General features: G+C 47.9%; 1 protein-coding gene across 1 annotated transcript in view; it reads left to right on the top strand.

The window, feature by feature from the left end:
- The window catches only part of PRPSAP1 (phosphoribosyl pyrophosphate synthetase-associated protein 1), a 24,171-nt gene extending 7,864 nt beyond the window's left edge, over positions 1-16,307 (top strand). The window contains exons 2-10 of the mRNA XM_008939294.1: positions 202-254; positions 1,546-1,612; positions 5,829-6,001; positions 6,395-6,510; positions 7,553-7,608; positions 8,109-8,254; positions 14,243-14,313; positions 15,007-15,153; positions 15,828-16,307. Coding sequence (XP_008937542.1) covers positions 202-254; positions 1,546-1,612; positions 5,829-6,001; positions 6,395-6,510; positions 7,553-7,608; positions 8,109-8,254; positions 14,243-14,313; positions 15,007-15,153; positions 15,828-15,986 — 988 coding nt within the window. The 3' untranslated portion in view covers positions 15,987-16,307. The remainder of the gene's footprint in view (positions 1-201; positions 255-1,545; positions 1,613-5,828; positions 6,002-6,394; positions 6,511-7,552; positions 7,609-8,108; positions 8,255-14,242; positions 14,314-15,006; positions 15,154-15,827) is intronic.
- Positions 16,308-17,069: the final 762 nt, after the last annotated feature.

Here is a 17,069-nt window from a genome sequence, read left to right on the forward strand (position 1 = left end):
AGGACAGCGTGTCCCGGGGACGTGGGAGGGAAGGGGGAGGTGGGAGATGTGTGGTGCTGCAGCCTGGCCAGCACACTCGACTCCCTGTTAGGCAGCGCTGTGTTTTGTTGATGTTTAATGTTTTGTCTAATCTCTGCTTTGGATCGTGTACTTTTGGGTTTCTCCATTTTTAATTTCCTTTTTTTTTTTTTTCCTTTTCAGGCGTCTCGGTGCTGAGCTGGGGAAATCTGTGGTGTACCAGGAAACCAATGGAGGTGAGAGAAATCTATTTGCAACTGTTCTGAGGTATTCTTAGACGTACTGGGTAGCACTGGTATTGGCCAGACCTGTCCAATAAGTGCAGTGGTTCAGCTGTGATGTTACTGCTGCTCCTGGCAGTGCAAAATCTCCGTCTCTGACCTTGGATGAAGCAATTAAATATGTTCCTTGTTGTCCCCTGTTGTTTGTCCATCACCTAACTCTCCTCTAAAGGACAGTCTTATCTTGGGTGTTAGCTGCTACAGTCTTACATGGTCTTGTGCTTAGCAAAACATCTCCCAGGTTTAAAAGTAATGGCCTGTGTTTTAAGTGCCTGCTGTGCAAACTTACATTACCCCCTTCTTCCTTGAGTCCTGTGGCTCCAGCTGGGTTGGCTGTTGTGCTCATGCTAGTGAGAGCTCGCAGCCCTTTGGGGCTAGTTTTAAATCAGGTCTCTTGCTGCAAGGTCTGAAGTCATTCCTGGTCACTGCACAGCTAGTCAGTCTGCTTTAAGCAGAGTCCCTTAAGGGTACTGCCAGTGCCCAGCAATCAGACCTGGAGTTTGGTAGCTGGATAGATGTTTCTCCTTTAGCTTATCACTGCCCCCTAGTTCACAGCTGTGTGGGAAATGAGTAGCAGAGACAGGCACCTCAGGAAACCTGCTGTCATTGCTTTGGCTTTGCAGAGCTGCTTCAGGGCTCAGCTCTTGCAGTTGAGTCCAGGACAGTATGAATTGTGTTCAGCAGAGCCCAGAGTTTCCAGCTCCTGTCAGTGTTGAAAAGTCTTGACCTTACTAGTGAAACTGGGGAGTTCTTCCTCTGAACGTTGTGCTGCTGGTGTTGCCTTGGGCTATCCAGCCTCTCAGGAGCTGACCCCAGGGTGAGCTATGAAAGAGCTGAGTTAAGTTCTTGGTAAGTCCTAAAGGTTGTCCTGCTCTGAGTGGTTCATTGTTCACCGATCAATGTGGCATTGACAGCTTTCAGGGCTCAGCTGGGGCAAGTGCAAAGGATCTTGCAGTGAGGGTGAAGGAATTATCTTCTACATGTAAAACAGCTATTCAGCCTGGTTTTGCCTTGTAAATACAACTACTCACTGGTATGTCCTGCCAGCTCTTGATTTCCCAGGAGCAGCCCTTGGACAATTCCTTGGCTCAGCTGCCTGTGTGCAGTGGGTGGATGTGCAGGAAGGGCGAAGGAGCAAGTCCTCCTGCCCTGGCCAGTGGGCAGAGCTGCTGCTAAAACATGCTGTGTTATCACTGGAAATCTGATGTTTGAAAACAAAACTGACTGTGTTCTCAATCTTCTTCAGAAACTAGAGTTGAAATAAAAGAATCCGTCCGGGGACAGGATATCTTCATCATACAGACTATCCCCAGGTAAGGGCTCGGGGCTGTGCTACAGCTGTGATCCACTTGGAATTTCTGTTCCAGCAGGTTGTTCAGGAGGTTTGCTCGCTGTTAGCCAGCACGATAACCCATCTCTTTCCAGTGTTGTCATTGCTTTGACTTACATTTAAGACACCACAGAGTGTTAAGCTGTTAAAATTCCCCGAGGAACATTTGTGCCACTGCAAACGAAGCTTCCTGTCAAATAGCTTAAGTGTGTCACTTGAGGCAAGAGCAAGTCTGAGTGGTGGCTTCAGGCAAAACGTCCTTGTGTGTTGCTGTTGCCTGGCTGTGGTTATTTCAGACTGGTATTTCCATCTCAGGATGTGGAATTTCCTCCAATTTCCAAGCAGCTAAGCCAGTAACAAAAAACCAGCAGCTATAGCTTTCCTTACTGGCTGGAGGACTCTTCCCCTGTTGCTGTAGTGGAGTGGAACAGAGCTCAGGTGGAAGCCTGTAGCTTCCCTCCATGCACTCCTGTACTTTTTAATGGTGTTAACGATGCCTTTTCTTAAGTGGACCTTTTTGGGGTTTAATTTTGAGCTGTTCTAGCTTTGGAGTAGGAGGGGAAAGAAGTGCTGAAAGTAACCCAGAGACTAGAAAAACAGCCGCTAACCCCAGGAACTTGCTGCTTGCTGGCTGAGGAAGAGTGTAACACGATAGCACTGGCATGGTGGAAAGGGAGCTGATGTACAAGTGATAAGTGTAAAATGACCAGCTGAGTAAGGGAGGTGCTGTTTGCAGAGCTGAGGTATTGATAGGGTGCCTTTTGCACAGTTATCAAAACAAGGATACTCCTGCTCTGGTAGGTTTTTTTTTCCAGGCTACCAAATTCTCAGATTTTCCAGATCACAAGAACTAATAAGTACCAGAGCTCAAGCAGGTAGCAGAATTACCCCTGAAACATTTTTTTTCTTGCTTGCCAAAGAAATAGAGCCCAGTGAGAATTCAGGTTTGTTTCTTTGTAGTGCTTGGCCTGTTGTCAAAGAAATCAGCAGGACTACAAGATCAGCTTGCTCCCCTCTGGAGTTCTTGCAGGGTGAGACATTTTCCTAGAGCTCATGTCTCTCCAGAGAGATGCTCCAAGTGTTTTTTCCCTGAGGGAGCAACTAAATCTTCAGAAGATGAAAATCTGCTGATGCAGGATTGTGTTTTGGGTGAATAGTGCCACTCTTCTGTCCCTTGTGAGAGAGTTCTCTGGCATAACTTGTAACTGAGAGCTGTGTAAACATGAAAGAGGTAAGTTTTTCAGAGGGAGATAGCTTGGAGCTTTAGGGACAGCAATAGTTTTGGGAAATGGAAAATCTCCCCTGCTTTTAACTTGTTGATCCCCATTTTTTTCCCATAAACTGAATTCAATGATTGTGGTCCAAGAAATGGATCCTTTTTAGCCAAAATATTCCAGGTCCTCCAGGTAAGGAGCCACTGTTGTGCAGCAAGGTCACCTTTTATTCCTAAAGTGCAGCTGTGTCTTGCTGCATTACTTGAGAGGACAGGTTCAAGGACATCCCAGTCTTGCAGTGGGTTTCAGGGACCTTTTGAGTGGAGTTAAAACAACTGTTGAATACACTAAGAATAGGATTTTAGCACTTGGTAGCTGTTTGAGAGTGAACAAAATATTAGGACTTAGTAGGAAAGGAGTAGAAAGGGAAACAACCTTGTTATGCTACAGTGTGAATTCACAGTCTGCATCTTAGATGAACAGAGAAAGAGACCTAACTATTTGATACAAGCTCCCTGTCCAAAAAACATATAGCAGAACTAAAAATTCCAAGGACAGGTATCATCCAAGGCCATTGGTGTGGAAAGGCATTCATATGAGGCAAAACCAAATAGCTCATGTTTACTATGGGGAAAAAATTAGGAGTTGGTTGTTTAGTGATAAACTAAAGGTGAAAGGAGCCTTTTAGGGCTGAGTGTTGGTGCAGAGTCCATTAGCAGCTTCACATGAGCCCTGAGAAGAGGAATCTCCAGGGATGGGGAGCAGTGAGGGAGGCTCCAGGCTGCTGGAGAGGGGTGGGTGGTGAGAAGGGTGTAGGGTGTAGCTGAGCTGGCTCTAAGTGTGCTGGTAATGAGCTGACAGCTGCTGTGTGTGGTCTTGGCTCAGGCTTTCCAGCAGTAACTGCGAGTGTGACCTCAAAGCAGGAGGCAGGGAGGGCAATGAGGAGACCGGGGTGCTCTCCTAGGTACCCCTTCTAGAGATGCTGTGGCTGGGGTTCCCCACAGATGATGTTTCCATCAATTAGACTCCTCTCTGAGCTGAGCCCTTGGTGGGGTCAGTGCCCCTCACACAGGAGTGGATCATTGTGGTGGCTGGATCAGCACGAAGCATCCAGGAGGGTTCTCCTCACCCCTCAGCCCACTCTGGGCCCTGCCAGAGGGACAATCACATTCACCTCTGCGTGGTGCATGTGCCAGCTGGGCTGCAGGAGTATCCTAGAGGCTGGCATGGGATCCTTGAATACTGAGTGAGGTGCTGCTCCTCAAGTCATTGCTCCATCGATACAGCTACTAGTGTTCCACAGCAGCACTGGGACTGCGGGTGCCTTTTGAAATCAGTGGAAACCCTTTCTCCTAGGAGCAGTTTTGTCTCTATCTGCTTTCCATGTGAATATATATGTATATTTTTTAAAGAATAAATTGAAAAATAACAATGGAAGATATCTAATTTCTGGGATGAACTTTAAACACGCTTAAACTTGACTGCTTTGTTTTTATACAACCCTGATAGTAGCATCTTTTTCTCCTCCCGTGGCTCCGCTGGCACAGCTAAAACACCAAAGGGAAGAAACAGTTCTTTGTTTGCTCGTTGTCCTACGTGGCAGGGGGTTATGTTTTATGTAATTCTTGGCTGGATGCTTCTGAGCTAACAAAGCTTTCCTGTGTGTCTGCGGCATTGTGCGCGAGGGCTGGCGGGGCCAGTGGAGAGCAGAGACCCAGAGCCCTCACAAATGAAGAGGCACAAGTGGAGTTTAGTGTCCGAAGGAAAGGAGAGAGATGGAGAAATGGAAATTGTTTGAGGTTTGTCCTGGTCACACAGACGGAGGCTCAGAAAAGGCTCCGAGCTCCTGGGGAAGCCAGCCCTGGTGGGCAGGAGGAAATTGGTCCTCCAGCAATGTCTGGGTAATGTCCAAAAATCTCCACAGGGCTTTAAGCTGCTGTGTGGTGTTTATTCCTCTGCTGCTGTGTGGAAGGCTGGCCGGGTCAGTGCCTGCTCTGTCACCGTGGGCTGCATGGCTGAGCCATCACCAGCGTTGCCCTCCTGGGGAAGTGGTGTGTCCTCTGAGGCTGTCCATCCTGAAAACCCCAGAGGAGGGGTGTCTGCACTGTAGGAGGGTTGTCTGTGCGTCCATCTTCTCTGCAGTGTGTGTGTTCTTCAGTTCCCAAATGCTCTCGAGCCAGTTTGTGATGCACAGAGTGTCTCTTAGTGTTGGCTTTAAGGAAATCAAAGGGCTTGGCTTTTTTTTCCCCTTCCCAAAATAAATGACAATGCAGATTGATACCCTCCTGCTCGGCCACACCAGTCAGCAGAGTGAAGCTAACTGAAAATGAGGTTTTACACATATTCTGTCCTGTGATCTGCAGACATATCCTGTCTGTGTTGCATTTGGTTCTTTCAAGGAACAGTCTGTGCTGTGGTTCCTCCCATCTCTGGATAAGCTAGATATCATGGAGGTGCTGATCTCCACCAAAGGGACAGTGTGGAGATGCTGGCCTCCACCAGAGTGGTGTGCCTGGACTTTGTACTGCTCCAGAATGCACAGTTTCTTAGGGCAGGAAAAACAACCTGTCTTACATTATCAAAAATAAAAATATGGTAATAAATCCAGCATGGATGAAATTGTGTTGGCTGCACGTCTGCTGCTTCTTTAAAAGACTGTTTTCTTTCAAAACACTCTGAAGTGACATTGTTGTTGTGATGATGGAAGGAAATCATCACACACCTCATGTCAGAGTACAAAAGCAAATGCTGGTGCAGAGCTCTTCGTGCTGGAGTCGTGTCCTGTACGCACATCAGGTGATTGTAACGTGCTGTGCTGTGAGGGAAGGATCTTGACAGTTACAGTCTGGGTCTTGTGCATGTGAGCACACGGTGAGGCACTGCTTGTCTGGAATTTTGGTGGGGAGAGTTGTGGTTCTAAAAGGAACAAGGAGTTGCATTGGAAAAACACCTACTAATATTTAGATGGGTTTTCAAATCTCCTAGAGATGTGAATACTGCTGTCATGGAGCTGCTGATAATGGCCTATGCACTGAAGACATCCTGCGCCAGGAACATCATTGGGGTCATCCCTTACTTCCCCTACAGCAAACAGAGCAAAATGAGGAAGAGGGGCTCCATAGTCTGCAAGCTGCTGGCTTCCATGCTCGCCAAGGCAGGTGAGTGTCACAGGGAGGAGCAGCGTGGCAGGCTCGGGTGCTGCTGGGCACCCCCAAGTGCCTCTGTCCTTCTGTTCTTCTCCCCTTCAATGTGGGGATGTGCTGCCGAGCCCTTGAGCCACTTTGGGGGAATTAATTTTCTTCAGCTTCATTTTATTTCGTTGTAACTCGTGCATGGGGAGTCTGCCTAGAAGTGTCATATTGCAGTACAGTGTCAGAGTGCTGCTCCCCATTATGGCTTTGGGACTTTTCACATTAACCTGTTTATGCTCATTTTATCACATGGCATAATAGTCTGAGTAATAGCTAAAATAGTCTGGAAAATGGAGAGATTCAAGAAACGCCAGCCATTGGAGAGTTGTCTCAAGGAATTCTTATTTTTGTTTCCTGTAGGTTTAACACACATTATCACTATGGACCTTCATCAGAAGGAAATCCAAGGCTTCTTCAGCTTCCCAGTAGACAACTTGAGAGCATCCCCTTTTTTGCTTCAGTATATACAGGAAGAAGTGAGGTTACTCTAGTTCTGTATATATCTATATCTCATCATGTCTTAACTCATCTTAGTCTGACAGCAGCATTAGGCTGTGCTTACACAGAGGTGGTGTTGTCAGGCTAGATCATCCTTCTGTTAGTGAATTCTTTCAGAGGGGAAACAGGGAAACCTGTTCAATGTTTCTTAGGAAAGCGGGAAGATGTTACCTTGTGTGGTTGTACCCTGACCACAAGCAGAAGATGAGCTGGCTCTCGATAGAGTTAGCCTGTTTGAGAGATGCTATTTCTGCTCCTGCCTCTAATCACCCTTTAAATCCTGTTAAAGTGTCTCCCTTTGCCCTTTTTTCTGCAGGGATGTCTGACTGCTCTGAATTATTGACAGACTTTGTCTTGGGCTGAGCGTTGGAATGCTGAGTACAGCAGGGCTGGGGGCAGGGCTCAGAGGTTTTCCTTTCCCTGTGCCCAAGTTGATGATTTGTGCCCAGATGATGAGAGGAAGGCGTGCGTGGTTTTTTTTCCACACCCTTCCCCAAATGGGGAGAGCAGGGTTGGGGCCTTCCCTTGCAGACAGAAGTATCTGCAGCTGGTCCATGTGGGGTAGGTTAGGCACAGTGAACATTCCCACCTTCTCCCGTGGAGAACATAAGGCCAGTGCCTGTTCTGCATGGGTACTGGGGCTCCATGTGCTGGCAAGAGCCAGGGCTTGGTATCTCTGGCCCCAGGACCCATCACCACACCTTCCCTATCCTTCCTGGTGCTGTCAGCTCCACAGGCAGGCCACGACTTGGCACTAGCAGGGCAGGGGGCACAGGGCTGGAGGCAGGCATGGAGCAGGACCTGCAGCATTGCCTGTACTTAAGCCACTTGTGTCACATCTGGGGCAGAATACATAAATACTGGTGTTGAAAACAAGTGTGATTACCTCTGGAGTTTCTTGCCACAGAATGAAGATTGAGGTCTGGGGAAGGAGAGTGGGTACAATTATTTAGCCATGTATCAAATCAGCTACTTTCTGACAAGAAGGTTTTCACTTAAATAACTTTTTATCACATCCAGATTCCAGATTACAGAAACGCAGTTATTGTAGCCAAATCTCCTGATGCAGCTAAAAGGTAAATGGATGCTTTACTAGCTGGTTAAAAGCAACTGGGAAAAGATCTGGGCTGATGGGACACACTAGGGAAAACATGGGAGGGGTGACAGGTGGATCAGCAATCTGATCTGTAAGTTTTGTGTGGCTGGAAGTGGGATGGATGTCTGGAGTGGTGCAGATAGCTGAACTTTGGCATCCCGACCCTGTGGGAGTTGGCTCTGGAGGTCTCTGCTGCTGCAGAGCTGGGTGCTTCACCTGGGGCCAGGATTGGACTTGCTGCATGAGTTTTCAGCAGTGTCTGACCATCTCAGGAGGCCCCTGTGGTGGGGCCAAGAGGCAGAGGAGGCTTTGGGGTATTAAGGAGAAGTGAAAAGTCGCTTCCAGTGAAGTTTTTCCTGGGAAGCAGCCACAGAGGCGCAGCCTTTGCTCGCCCTGTCGGGTCTGGGAGAGGCCTGCTGCACTGGGCTGGGAAGCTGCATCAGCCCAGCCCCCTCCTGACGTGCTGTGGTTGTCCTGCAGGGCTCAGTCTTACGCCGAGAGGCTGCGGCTGGGGCTGGCAGTGATCCACGGCGAGGCTCAGTGCACGGAGCAGGACATGGATGATGGACGGCACTCCCCTCCCACGGTCAAGAACGCGACTGTGCACCCGGGGCTGGAGCTGCCGGGTAAGATGAAGCTTCTCTGCTTACCTCCTGGGGGGAACAAAAGGAAGACCTTTGTGGGAAATTGGTGTTGGTTTAGCTGTGTAGGTATAACCAACCTAATGGCAGTTGGACCTTTCCACGAGAAACATTCCACTGGTTGATCTTCGTTGTAGAAGGTAACAGAGGAAGGTTTTTACTGAACTTTCTGCCCCTGCAGAGCATCAGTGTTGTTCTCCTTGGCTGTGCCTACTCGGCAGCGCCAGTGACCCACCTCTGATAAAGGTGATGCTTCTACAGTGCTCAGCAACAAAACTCGTGGAGCTAATGAAACAGAAATGTAGAAGTGTAACTAGCATGGGAACAGCTACTGAGACAGGCTGCTGTGCCTGCTGTGGAGGGGAGGGCTGCCCTTGTCTGCCCCTTCTGCTGCAGGCAGTGTTACTGCTGGAAATGATCTTTGTCTTGGCAGCCAGGTGATTATGTTCCAGTGTCTGTTTTGTGCTTTGTGTGACTAGGGTGAATAGGTTCTCTGAGAGCAGTGCTGAACTTATTCCTGGGCTCTTGCCATCGATTGATAAGCTGCTGATTTGAGAGCACAGGGGAAAAAGCAGCAAAGGAGAAAGGAGGAAACCTGTGTTCTGGGAAATGCCATCCTCTTAGGATTGCTTATATTCCTGCAAGAACAGCAGGGAAGTAACAGCAGTACAATCAAAATCCAGCTCCCTCTTGGGAGGATCTTAGCTTTGTGGGTAGAGGGTGGTAGGAGGGAAATGGAGTGCAGTGAAATGGCTGCACAGTAGCCGTGGGAAAGGAGCTGCCCACGGTGCAGCCAAGCTCAGTTACCCCAACAGTGGCGAGGGCTGCTGATAAGTGTCTCCTCTCACCCTTTGAAGTTCAGGGAGAACATCCAACCAGTTTCTGGGCAGGTTGTGGAGGGGAGGCAGATAAGACTGCAGGCATTCTACATTACCTCAGTCATCGCTTACTATAATGCAATTAAACACTGCTTGTGTTGCTGGTGAAACTCTGCTTGGGCCTTGGGGGACAGGTGAGATTTGACAATGAAGTTTGGGACCTAATTTTGATTGCCCTTCTCCTGGTGGTTTTTTTTCCACACCCTTCCAGCAAAACAGTTTGTGTGGTTACTCTTGGCATATGCCTTGCCTTCCTACTCTGAAGAGGATGCTGTCCTCCAAAATATCACCAGCTGACATTTGTCTACTACCTGGGTATTGATGTATTTTATTTCCAGCCATAGCACTTTAAGGAAGCTCAGCTGTGGGAGCATGTGCTGCTGGGGAGCTTTTTAAATGGTAGCTCATACAGAAACATACCCTTGCCCAGTTTAGTTATGATTCCAGTGGGAAATTTTCAGTCTTCAGCTATCCAAACACAAACTAATTTGTTGTGTGTCACCACTTTCTTATTTTATCTCCTGCAGAAACTTGGCACTTGACTGATGACCTTACATTCCTGCATGCCTAAAGCACAAACGTAAAGCAGTCTAGCTGTGGCTTGGTAGCTGCTTGTTTGCAAGATGTGTGGTGGAATATGGGGCAAAGTTGTCCAAAACTCTCAGCAGAAAGCTGCTTTTTCTCTCCAGTTTTCTTATCTGATAGATAATGTGTTTTGGAGTGAGCTGGGCTCTGTTACAGGAGGTGCAGAACGCCCAGGTAGAACCTGTCTAAAGCAGGCTGTCAGCTGCTAGTGCATCCTGGCTGTGGTGCAGCCTCTGCCGTGGGGAGGTGACATCCTGCCGGCCAGAGGTGAAAATGCAGCCGGGGTTAGGGTGTCTGCACTTACCCTCTGCTGAAGTGTCTTCCCACGTCAGACAGAACCCTCGATCAGCTCTTCCTGCTGTGTGCACATCGCCAGCACTCCTGGTGCTGGGAGGCCAGGCAGCAGCAGAGTGAAGCAGGATTCAGCTACGTCCCTGTGCTGCTGTTTGTGAAGGTGCTACTTGCCCAGAGCTCTGTGCTTCCTTACCCCAAAAATGGCCAGAAAAACCTCTGGCTGCCAAAACAAAGCTGCTCTCCAGGTCTGCCTGGCTCAGGTCCCACAGACCCGGCTCTGGGCAATTAGAAGTTGGGGATGCTCCTAGAGGGTGGCTGGGACTAACCATGGAGCATCCTGCTCTGGGCTACAGCCAGATTGGTGCAGAGCATCCTGTCCTCCCACTCCAGACTCTGAAGCTGAGGGTCCCCAGCAGCTGTTACAGCCAGAAGAGAGGTAAAACCCACGTGAGAGCAGCCCCAGAGCCCCACAGCACTGACCTGTGCTTTATGCCATTCTTCCTGGGCTTCCTAGTGAGCTGGCTGGGCTCCTGCATCCTGGCATGCACCTCTTCTCCCTGTTCTAGTGGAGACCATGGGCCTTTAATTAACGAGCACTATGCAGTGTAATGGTTTATTTACTGTCCTGAGAGCGTAGCCTGATTTGGTACTCTGATTTGGTAGCATGTGTAATGGGAAAATGTCAAAGGTACTTCCAATTCCACTTGTTCGAGGTGCTTGGCTAAAGCAGCAGCAACAGCTCAGGTCCCTCAAACCCCAGAAACTGGAGCCTTGGAGCCAGGATATCACTCTGAGGTTATTCTCTGTGTCTCAAAGCTTGCAGCTGGCTCAGGGCTCTGCTTTAACAAATGTGTATGGACTCTAGTCCTGGAGAAGAGGAGCAGAGCACCATCTGTTAAATCATTTCAGTGGCTTTGAAATTCAGTACTTCATACAGGCAGCTAATGCTCTGCGACAAGCCCAGAGCCCAGCAGACTGCTGTGGAGGAGGAGGAGTTTGGGTGAAAAAGCTGGAGCTGACTGTCGGTCTGTTCCCACAGGGATGTTATCTGCCCTTCAAGGTCCATCTCTTCACAGAACAGTTCATTCTTGAGCAGCCTTTTGCTTGTGCACTCTGTTTGAAATGCAGCGTTGTTTTTCTGGGCTATTATCACTTTAATACACACTGTGGGCTCCAAACAGAGTTTGGTTTAATGTTTCTTAACCCATTTTTGACTGCTGAATTGCAGCACAAGGTTTATGCACCTAGAAAAGCTTTCTTTTCATGGTGGTGATGGTAATCTCACCTTTAATGCCTGGTACTTTGAATATTGCATCAGAATGAGAGTGCAGGTTAGTGTTTGGCTGCTGAACTTATTTCCCAACCACCCCTCAGTGTTCTTTGACTTTTTTTTTTTTTATAAAAATGGTGGTTGATTTGGTTCTTTTCTCTTTTCTTTATTTTTTTTACTCCCTCTAGAAGCTACAGGTATCACAAGCATCTTTTCTGACTCTCCAGGAAAAAAAACAAAACCAAAAAAACACCACACTCTTTTAACCTAAACTTGTATATAGTCCAAGGGGTTACACCCAGCAGAAGCACAGCTGTGCCTTACTGTTGCCCTCTTTTGTCTACATACAAATAGATTTTGTGTCTGAGAGGAAAATGTTATTTATTACTCAAATCATTTTTCAAGCCACCTTCTTGGAGCAGTTCTGACTTGCACATCTGGATATGTCCAAAGGTTTTGAAGAAAAAGAAACTGGCCACAGGAACCCTTGCATAATCTCTCCTCACGTTAGAGAAGTTCTCTTGAGGTTTGATCTGGTTGTGGGTAGATCTTTGGCTTGCAATTTTTTTTTCTTTTCTTTGCAGAGAAAATTGAACAAGAAAAAGGGAGAACATCTCTTTAGGATCCGGGTAGGTCGACACATTGCCTACCATACTTTAAAAATAAAGCAAAATTGAAACACAGCATTTAAACCCAAAGAGATGTGGAGTGCTGCTAATGCTACTAGCTGCCCTGTTAGCCTTTAACTGTAGCAAGGAATGTGTCCACTTCCTTTATGGAATAGAAGGATACTGATTTGCTGAACCTTCATGTGTTTGTGAGTAAAATAGTGCCAAATTTCAGCTCCTGTTCCCTATTTGCTTAGAGTTTTCCCCAGCCTGACTGTTGTAAGCAGAAGTGGCCCTCATCTGGGGATGCACACAGAGGGTGGGATGGCAGCCAGATGTAATCCTGCTGGCATTTCACACCTCCTGGGAGTTGTGCTACTGTGCAAATCAGATAATAAACTAATATCTAGTCTAAGCAGGTAGGAAGTGCCTGTAATTGAAATTACAGTCTGCTTATTTCTTCTGATGCTTAATGTTATATTATTACAAATACTCTTTGTTCTTATAAGAACATTTTCCCTTCAGGATTTAGACATGCCTTTGCATTTGATGGGAGACTCAAAAATAATGCTGCAAAGGAGGCTGGGGAATCTGTGCTCCAGAGAGAATTAACTTTTAAGCCCAAGGTAGCTGTGACTTAACTGCAAAACCCAGCAAGGAGTAATGTAACTTTGGGCAAAACACAGCTGTTGAACACATTTTATACAGTTTTGGTAGGCTTACAGAAAACCAGTCTGTGGAGCAGGTTGTGTGTCTGAGGAACAGCTCTGCACAGGAATCTCTGGAGCTGTGGTCCTTGTAATTGCTTCCATCACATCCCTTGGTCCGACTCAGCCAGCTGCCCTCCTGCTTGGAGCATGCCCAGGCATGGGGCAGCTGTGGGAGCAGTGCTGGGTCAGCCTTCTGTGCAGGATGGGGAGCTTCAGGCAGGACCTTTTTGACCCAGGAGGGCAGAAATCAGTGTTCAGACAGGCTGTTTGATGGGCAATGTCTTGTTTTCTCGTGCTGCTCGGGTATTATATTGAAATAGGTTATCTTAAAGGAGAAAACTCTTGATGTCTGGGGTGTCCAAAACTCCTCAGCACTCAAGAAGCCTCTGTGGCCAGAATCCTGGTGAGTCCTGATCTTACAGAGAGGAGGGGTGCCAAGTGCCTTGGTAGGACACTTTGCTGTGCTCCTCAGAGAGCATAATGTCTGGGGGGAGCAGGTGGGCCAGCTAAGCATTACAGAATGCTGGCTGATCCTTTTTGCTTTGGTGGTTAGATCAGCCCCCATCATCACCTGGTGCCCACCACGGTGTCCTTCCTGTGCTGGGCATTTTCACCCTGCGTTCACTGCATAACCCAGCACCTGCTGGCAAGGGGACAGCCAGGCCCTGGCCCGTGCCAGAGGCTGATGGCTGTTCACCGTGGGGCTGAAGACTATGTTGCATCTGGACACTCAGTGTATCCTAGTTTGTATCTCTGGGACTTTTTTTATACTGCTGCTGGAAGTTTTTTGGGCTAGAGAATAAAGCCACGTAGATTTTGCACGAGCCCTGTCAGTGCAAAAGTCAGGTCAGGAGGGTGTGGAACCTCCTGGTACATCTCTTCACCATGTGTCAGGTAGCACAGCTCATCAGTGCAGCCTTTTGCTTCCAATTGCTGATTGCATAGAGCCTGTAGAACTGAGTTTGAACCAGATTTTGTCCTGCTCTTTCCATTGTTAAGATTTTATTGCCTGAGCAGATGTTATTAAGGTCCTTGCGCCTTCTGGAAGAGCATTGTGTGTTTGGTGATAAAAGAAATCAAGCAAGCTGCAGCACAGGTCTCAGGTCTTTCAGATGAGTTAGTGAGCCCAACAGGTGAAAAGTTGCACCTTGTAAAGCCTGTGCCCTTTGAGAGGAGTTTCTCAGAGGAGCTCATCTGTTGTTCCCAACTGGAAGACACCCTTGTTAAGCCCTGGTCTGGAGCACAAAGAATGATAGAATCACAGAATGGCTTAGGTTGGAAGGGACCCTAGAGTTCATCTGGTCACTGCCATTTCCTATAAACCAGGCACTGCTTTTTAGCTTCTCCTTGCATGAGGGTCTGTTAGATATTTGGATTAGCTTCTTGTCTCTGAGGTCCTCACAGAAAGAGTTCTGTCTTTCTGCAGCAGTGCTATTCATTTAAGGAGGAAAAATGGTGGTTAAACCAGTGACTGCCCACTTTGGTGGGTGTCAGGAGAAGGTAAAGCACACGTCTGTACCTGTGCACCAGTGTCAGATGCAGTCAAGGGCTGGGCTTCTGCTGAGGTGGAGCTGTTGCAGTTTGGCTCGAGGCTTAACTGACCTGGGCTTTTGTTTCTTCTTCTTTAGTGATGATGGCCAAGGAGAAACCGCCAATAACTGTGGTTGGAGACGTCGGAGGAAGAATTGCCATCATTGTGGTATGAGTGTGATGCAGGGGGTGGTTTCCTCCCAGCATCTTTGCTTGAGCTGCTTTACCCCTGGGGGTGGGAGGGACTGCTGATATAGGGATGGGAACGTGATATTTACCACTGTTCTCTCCAGCTTTGCTGGTGGCTTTGGTTATTTCAGCTTTCTGTTGAAAAACCTTTGTACTTCTACACTTTAAGCCTTGAAATCTCCTTGTTCCCTTGAATCTATAAATGTCAGATGTCTACAAATACTCAACAAATCCAAGACATGTAGAGAAATCTCCTGAAGTGTTTATAAAAAAAAAAACAAAAACAAACCCACAACCCCAACCAACTAAAAAAGCTTGCTGAGGTTCTTAGACTTGCTGTGCCGTGCTGCAGTCTGTCATCAACATGCAGCTACTATCACCAAGGAAAAAAACCCACCCTGCTGAAGATAAACTGTTTGTGTGTGTGCATGTGCAGGGATTAGTTTGTTTCCAAGACAATTTCTGTTCTGCAGAAGGGTCCATAAATTAGGCAAGTCACATTTGCGGATTTAAGTCCTGCACGTGGCTGTCCTTGCATCTCAACAGCAGCTGAAGTAGCCAGGGTTTATTTTTTTGGCTGTCTGTGCCTGAGCTGCAGTACCTTGCAGATCCATTACTGCTCTGCAGGCACGGTAAACTTCTGGTTTTGATGTTATTTCTGTTTTTTTTTCAGGATGACATCATCGATGATGTGGAAAGCTTTGTAGCTGCTGCAGAGATCCTGAAAGAGCGTGGAGCCTACAAGATTTTTGTGATGGCTACCCACGGGCTCCTGTCAGCAGATGCCCCCCGTCTCATAGAGGAGTCCTCCATCGATGAGGTGCGGCTGCTTTCTGGACTGCAGAGCAGGGGCTGGCTCTGCTGGCTGGGTTGATTTAAGGCACCAAACCCCACAAACTGATGTTCTTCCCCTGCCACGTAGCTCACCTCTGAAATTACTGGTTTCATCACATGCTTTCAGTTAGTTGGTTCTTCATTTAAAAAAAAAGAAAAACCCAAACCACCGTGTGTGATTAATACTCGTTGAGATCAGATCTGCTTCTCTGTGAATGTTCTCTCCTAGTGCACAGGTATTAGTCATCCCTGCCTGGGCACTTCCCTTAGGGCAGCTGGGTGTGTGTGACTGCTTTCTCACTCTACAGATCTTCTCTCTGTCCCTCTGGCCAGCTGCTCACGGGCCGTTGGGTCCATTCAGAGGATAAGATTTCAAACCTCACCCTTAGGAGCAAATGTGTTGAATCCTGCGATCTAAATGGACCCATCAGCCTGTGTGGAGGTGGCTGTTGTAGAGTGCTGGTTTTTCTGGTCCCCTCAACAGATTAACTGTCACATGGAGGAGACCACTTATTTAATTTTTTTTTTTCTAACATAAAAAGTGAAAACTGTGATATTTTTCCCAGCAGCCACCACTCCAGGAGTTAATCTGGTGTAGCTGTTCAGCGAGAGTGAACGCATCGACAGCACAACTAATGGTCTCTTTCTGGCACTCTGTAGGTGGTAGTCACCAACACGGTTCCTCACGAGGTACAGAAGCTGCAGTGCCCCAAGATAAAGACTGTGGATATCAGTTTGATTCTCTCTGAAGCCATCCGACGAATCCACAACGGCGAGTCCATGGCCTATCTCTTCCGTAACATCACCGTCGATGACTAGACCTGGCGCTGCCCATCCCAGCTTCCACAAGACAGGGAAACATGCATGACAAAGCAATACCATAAATTATAGGCATAACACAACTGTTTATTCTCGTAGGGGGCACGAAAGTTTTCAGCATCTTGAGCCATGAGGTCTAATAGAAAAAAATCAACCTGAGCAGCATTTTACAGGTGAACAGAAGAGGCCACTGGCAATGGGGAGGTTACATCTTAATTAGGGGAGATGAAGTGAGGTGGTGATGAATTTTTAAGTTCCTTTAAATTTTCTTTTTTTTTATTTAGTGTGTTATCTCTTGCCCTGTAGCTGGGGAAAGAAAAGCATAAAAGAAGCAGTTGTCAGCTTCTGAGAAGGGACTAAAGGCCGCTCCTGGCTGTGTAGTGGGCAGCAAGAGCAGACAGCCTTTGGGTTTCTGTTTCTGCAGCTCTCCTGAGCGCAGGAGGGAGCGCTGGGCTGTGCTGTGTGCTGCCAGCAGGGCTGGCTGGCAGAGCAGCACCTTGCCAGCTGAGTGGCCTCTCATCTCCTGCACAGCATAGCGAGGAGTTTCATCAACCCCAAGCTAGCGGGACAGCCAGCGGGGGCAGCTTGGGGCAGCCCCTTCCCAGGGCTGCTCACACCCTCCTGTCGGGGTGCTGGGAACAAGCTCACGTGTCTCTCTAAGCAGGGCAAGGGGTGCTAGTTATCATGCTAGCCTTTTCATTTTGCGAGCCTTGGCTCATTATTGTTCTGTAGTGGCAAGTCACGTGAGGGTCAAGGTCCTTGCTTGAACACTTGTCTGCACTGGAAAACCAGATGCAGGTTCTGGAGTTGCCTGGGGCTGATGGGTTGTGTCAGAGTCTTGTGGGGAAGGGGAGTTGGAACAATACCTGCCTCTTAATGCAGCTGTGCTCTCCAAAACACTAACACTGAACCTGCAATAAAAGCATAGGATTTTTCATTTGTGGTGCTTTCTGTCAACAGCAGCCATGTCTGTACCGTGGGGCTGCTGCTGTAACCAGGCTCACTTGGCAGCTTGCAGCTCCCTTGGATAGGGAAGCAGGGCTCACTGCTTGCTCCTTTCTTGGGTGACACTAACCCTTGGCT

The sequence above is a fragment of the Merops nubicus genome, unplaced genomic scaffold, assembly GCF_000691845.1.
Source record: "Merops nubicus isolate BGI_N331 unplaced genomic scaffold, ASM69184v1 scaffold44490, whole genome shotgun sequence".
Classification (NCBI taxonomy): domain Eukaryota; kingdom Metazoa; phylum Chordata; class Aves; order Coraciiformes; family Meropidae; genus Merops; species Merops nubicus.